The following is a 6,000-nucleotide window of genomic DNA, read 5'->3' on the forward strand; positions in this document are numbered from 1 at the left end:
AGGCCACCAAAATCGTGCCAATTCAACAGTCAAGGGTAAAAGCTTCCAACCCACAGTCAAAAAGTGCTGAAATATCGTTGCTAAGTCACCAGCCAAAGGTCAAAAAGGCTCTTAGTCACAGGTTAAAGTGAAATTTCCGCCGGTCAAGACTTTGACCATGGTAGCAGATCTACCTACAGCGCATACCTACGTGACACCCCCTTGAAACATTATATTCTTTACCTGAAAACATAGTCTATAAATAGTCTCGCGTGGCCAGACCACTTTTTTCTCTTTGTCATTGGGTAGGGAGAAAAAGGATCTGGAACAGTTCGAATCCCACACTCGTCTTGGCACTCCCCGGATAATTGGGGAGTGTTAACCAAAGAAACGTGAAGCGTTTTCAAATAGTAGCCACTTTTGTCAATCAATTACAAGTGCGTATTTATAAACCTATCAGCATCTAAAACTGCCTTTGAGGCGATAATAGATTGAATCGATTGTTAGTTGTTTAAGTAAGTTAAGTCTTTGTTTATTGTTGTGCTGTGGCATTCTTGTTACAATGGAGTTTAAGCGCATGGGTTGCATACTTGTGACGTAACCTCCTGACATGTCAAGACGATTGTGGGATTCGAACTGTTCCAGACCCTTTTTTCTCCCTACCCAATGACAAAGAGAAAAAAGTGGTCTAGCCACATGAGACTAGTCTACAAACAGTATAGCTGCTTAATCACATCACTTTCTCTGTTCCTAGCTGTTTACACTATAATAAAAATTAATAACGTCATGGGCTGAACCCGCCTTAATCAGTTTGGAGATGCCCCTTACCGTGCTGGAAAATGATAGCCAGCCTTCTTAGCATCAAAATACGTGTGCACGTGAATGATAACAGCAATAATGAAATTAGAGGAGGTGGGTTACTAAGGGATGCGGGCGGGGATGATAAGTTTGCCTGGCCTAACTTCATCAAGTTGATCGATAGCCGTCAGTGTGTAATGAGTCGAAGCAACGTCTATCAAAACACATGCACATACTCATAGATAAAAACGACGTACCTTTAATTAAAGCAAGAAAGGACACCGAAGAACAGCCCGAGGAACAGCCTTCAGTGGAACAGCCCACCCTAATAATAGTGCCCACCCAATCACGTGAGGGCCACTAGACAGGCCGGCCGCTCTTAGATTAAAGGTACGCCGGCCGCATCAGACTATGCTCATAATCGTTTTATTATTATAGGGACCTGTGAGAAAGCTAAAGCCTGTGAATACAGGGGTCTGAAACATGTAACAGTAGCGATTTCCAACCTACTTAATTTACACACCTGAACTTTGTATCACTGCTGCTCGACTCCACTCGTAGAAGTTATAGAATTTCTTTTGCGACTCGGTTACTAATGAATTAAAGTTTATAAAAATCCTGGAGTTTTAGAAATACAGCTTGTATTTCGTTGACAGCTTACTATTTAAAATGAGATTTCAAAATCTTCCAATAGAACTAATACAAAATTTTGCGTACGAGATTTTGATTGGGGATTTACGGCACCGTAAACCGCCTTTATTTGAATGCTTTTCCGCGAAAATCTGATAGCTACATTGGACTGTTGACCCGTCATTAGCAACTCAGGTATGCTGAATTTGAATATTCTATCTGTTTTTTGATTTGATACTTGTTTGTCACATTTTAATGCTAAAATCAGTGCTAAATTTGTGTCTACTGGCGCTGTAACCAACAGTTACACCTTGTTACACACTGTTGTAGATTGTAGCAACACTACTGCATAAGTTTGAGTAGCTATAGGCAGTATATAACTGGTTGTTTTGCGCGGAAATGACTAAATTGCTGGTTTAACAGCCAAAAGAATAACAACTATATGTATTTCTGTATTCTATAGGTATAATGGCTTACAAAGCAACATATTTTCCTGGCATGCATTGCAAAAATGCTGGGATATCTATTGAAGGGCTTATGGATGGTACTGTTCTTAAGCTAAGTTGCAAGGATTTCACAAAAGGAATTTTGTCCGAGTTGAATCAATACAGAAAGGCTAACAATGTACCCTGGCAAGAATTTTATTGCTGGATGCAAATGCTCACAGATGAAACAGTGCCTAATTTGGCAACATTGAAGGTTACTTTAACTAGGTTAGAGAAAACATGTGTCAAACTTAGAAAAGAGAAGCAACGCAGTAAACTAGAGAAGTTACTAAATCAAACAGCACCGATTACAAGCAAAGAGCTTTCAGCTGATGATGCATCAAGGTATTCTGCAGCAGATCAAGTTCCAACATGCAGCTATGAAACAGAAGCCTTGAAGAAAGCATATAAAGAATTGACAGGTGAGCTACATGAGACAGAAGCTGCTTTAAGTAATGAAAAGCTAAAGGTGGAGGAGCTAAGCACTAAGCTTAGTAAATTAAGCATTCGTAACATCAACAAGAAGATAAAGAGGAGAGACGATAAGCTTAAAGACAGTCAGTGCTGTATAGATGACTTGAAGAAACAAGTGGCAGCTAAGTCTGCAGCAGTAATTAAAATGGAGAACAGACTTCATTCAGCTCATTTAGGAAAAGAGTGTTATTGCAGCAAGCTTAATCGATGCCTGAAAGGGTTTAGTGAATCTGGAGTTGCTATCGAAGAAGTCACAGACCAGCTTGCTACACTTGAAGAGAAGTATCAGTTGAAAATTAATGAACTTGAAGTTGAAATAGATGAACTTCGCAATGAACTGGGTGCGGTAAGATTAGATGAAAACGATATGGAGAGTAAGGCAAGAGATTGCACCATTGAAACACAGGTACACAGTCAGCTTTATCTTGATAATGTTTGCCAATGCTGCCTGGAACTCCTCAGCATGAATGTGGGTATTCGTCAGGTAGAACCAGTCATTAGGTCAGTAATATGGAATATAGCAAATAAAGAAACTGATAAGTTACCAAAGCCATCAACACTGGTAAGAATGTTGACTGAATTAAAATGTCTATCGTATCAACAAATAGCAGATGAGTTGCAAGGATGTGAAAATGTAACACTGCATGCAGATGGCACATCTAAATTTGGGCAACATTATGGGTCTTTCCAGCTCTCTACTGATAGCACTGCATATTCTCTAGGCTTGTCTGAAATGCTAACAGGGTCAGCACAACAAACCTTAGATTTATTTAAGCAGATTTTAAGAGATTTTGAATATACCGTTGGTTCACAAGCAAAGAATAAGTTACTCAGTAGCATAAAGAATACCATGTCTGACAGGCATATCGTGCAGAAAAATTTCAATTGCCTCTTAGAAGATTATCGTGCTTCAGTACTTCCTGAAGTAATTTCATCATGGAATGATCTTTCAACTGAAGAACAAAGTAGCATGTCCTCTCTAAATAATTTCTTTTGTGGGCTGCATTTGTTAGTCGGAATGGCTGATGCTGCAGCATCAGTACTGCTACAATGGGAGGCAGCCTACTTTTCTGAAAATCCCACAACCAAAAGCGTACTGATACGCAAATCAGAATGTGGAATTATTAGACTTGTTCGTACCACATGCAAAGCTCTTAGCAAACACGGTAGCGAGCAAAGTGGGGTATATCAGTCATTTACAGCATACTTACGGTCAAATCATATACAAAAGAATCCACCAGCATCATTTCGAGGCAATAGATTCAATATTTTATTTTATGATGCTGGTGCAGTATACTACATTTCAACTCTAATCAAAAAATTCTTCACTGAAGTATGGCAAACACCAAATCAACTGCTAAGAGCAGTATTGGCTGATGTGCAGGTGTTAGAGTACGTGGCAGGATGCAAAGCACTTGGACTTGTGAACAAGATAGTAACTGGTCCATTGTGGCGTGTCCTTGAATGTCAGGAAACAACCATCTTGAGCATGAATGAAAAGTTTACCCATTTAAAGAATTGTTTAGAGCAATGGTCAGAAGATGCCAACACCGTACTATCTGGGGAAGCACTACTGTACAGCGACTTCCCACCAACAAAGGATTGCATTTTTGAGTCATTAGTAGCTCCTAGTGTGTATGATGCCACAGCACAAGAAATTCTTGAGGTACTATTTAATGCATTTTCATCTTTGATATCTCGCCTTGTAGCTGATCATTTGCCTGATGGTAAGTATCATAATCCATCTGCTGTGCTAACTGCTGAGGTAAAGTCGGTTCCTACAACTAATGCAATTAGTGAAAGAGATTTTGCTAAACTTGACAGGTTTTTACGTGAGAAACCAAATGCTTCTACTTTATCATTAGAGGCAATGATAATGTTTACCAACAATAAAACTGCTGCTTGGCTAAGTGCTAAAACATCGAAAGAAAGAGAGGAACTCATGAAGAAAGCTCGAAGCCTTAGTCCTGAATTTAAGCAACTTTACAACATCAGAAGGCAAAAACTTTTGGAAGAGCGTGCTAAACTTTTGCGAGCCAAAAGGTTGCAGTTGGAAAGATTGCAAGCGAAGAAGGTAAAGGAAAAAGAAGACTTAGTGCAAGGAATTTTAAGATGTGGTTTGTGGCAGTCACAGCAAAAAATCGAAGAAGGATTAGCAAAACTCAAGACCAAGAAGGAGAAGGTTGCAGCACTTAAATTACAACTGGATTTTAGGAAAAAGGTACTAGAACAGAAGCACATAGACAAGACCTTGTTCTTTCTCACTAAAAATAAAAGACAATTAACAATTGTTGAAATCAGTGAAAACCTTTGCCAGCTACTAGATTGTACTGCACGTTCCATACCAGAAGGATCTGATGCTATTGTCAAGAACTGTGAATCATTAATTGGAAAGCAAATTTACCACAAGTGGAAAGATGTTGATGGCGAAGAGAAGTGGTACAAAGGTCAAGTGCTTGGTTTGGTTCCTGGAACATCAGAGTGGTACAATGTACAGTATGATGGAGAAAATGAAATTCTTTCACTAAATTTGTTGGTTGACATTGATAAGGGTGATTTAGAAATTCTCAATTGAGTTTTACAGCATGTATCATTATAATGTTATTGTATGTGTGTTCATTCTGGTAAAGAATGGCTGCGCCGATTACCATGAGGTTAAATCAATATTCAATCAATAGAATAATATCAGTGAAATTAAACAATTTATTAATTTTTCCTAGCCGGCAGTACCTGATCAGTACTTCACCAAACCACTAGTTGAAACATTGCAATGCCATGACCATAAAGAATACCCTGTGCATAAACTTCAGTACATTGTGATTAACAGGCAACTGTGCAAGAAGAATCATTCTGTCAAGTTTTTTTATAAAACAAGCTACAAGACTGAAAAGGCACTTCATAATCTTACATCATTCTTCTTTGTATATCTGAATCACGCCTAATGCTTCTTACAAGGCTGCCTCATTATTCCACGCATGTACATTCGCTACACGAATTTCTAAATAGTGCACACCATGCGATTCGAGGTGCAAGTCTGGGAGCAGCCACTTCCTGTATTGATGGTACAAGATAAGATTAGGTGTGTCTCTTGTTATCTATTATGCTATATTATTGTCATGCATAGGCGCACTGATGTATCAATTAAGGTCCAGAATAGGGGAAACCCCCAGGGAAATCCCTCTTAATATGCTTCAATTAAAACTGCGTGACAATTATTAAGGTGCAGAGTATGTATTATTACTATAGAATGGCATTTTCATGCATAGTTGTTCTGGGTTTTTATAATAATATCATTATACAAATGCAAATAATAGGGGAAAACCCTTGAAGGACCTTTTCTATGTTTCTATTAATCAGTATTAAATTATGGTCATTTTGGTGAAAATTGTGTGCCAATAGCATGTTTTAAACAGGAGATATCATTGAAAGAATGTGGGGCATCAGCTGGTGCCATTGGTATAATGTAATATGGTTTAAAATGCTGTATGCTAAAATCTCTGTAGTGTTACACTCTTGTGCTTGTAACTTTGGATAGGAAAATGCTATCAACATGCGGTTTGCACCAAATGAACCCTCATAAGTTGCTTAATAAGATAATTGTATTAATACATTGGAATTTCAAACATTTAATTAT

At 38.4% G+C, this 6,000-nt stretch overlaps 2 protein-coding genes across 2 annotated transcripts in view; one reads left to right on the top strand and one right to left on the bottom strand.

Annotated features, from left to right (window-relative positions):
- Positions 1 to 1,130, bottom strand: part of LOC136252242 (uncharacterized) — a 29,540-nt gene extending 28,410 nt beyond the window's left edge. The window contains exon 1 of the mRNA XM_066044644.1: positions 1,035 to 1,130. The gene's annotated coding sequence lies outside the window, so the exon portion shown is untranslated. The remainder of the gene's footprint in view (positions 1 to 1,034) is intronic.
- A 745-nt stretch (positions 1,131 to 1,875) lies between these two features.
- Positions 1,876 to 4,941, top strand: LOC136253875 (uncharacterized). The gene has a single exon (XM_066046535.1). The coding sequence runs from the start codon at positions 1,876 to 1,878 to the stop codon at positions 4,939 to 4,941; it is 3,066 nt and encodes a 1,021-aa protein (XP_065902607.1).
- The last annotated feature ends 1,059 nt before the right edge of the window (positions 4,942 to 6,000 follow it).

The sequence above is a fragment of the Dysidea avara genome, chromosome 4 (genome assembly GCF_963678975.1).
Source record: "Dysidea avara chromosome 4, odDysAvar1.4, whole genome shotgun sequence".
In the NCBI taxonomy this organism is placed as follows: Eukaryota; Metazoa; Porifera; class Demospongiae; order Dictyoceratida; family Dysideidae; genus Dysidea; species Dysidea avara.

Coding starts and splice junctions, on each gene's coding strand:
- LOC136253875 (XM_066046535.1), top strand. CDS start 1,876: ATGGCTTACAAAGCAACATATTTTCCTGGCATGCATTGCAAAAATGCT.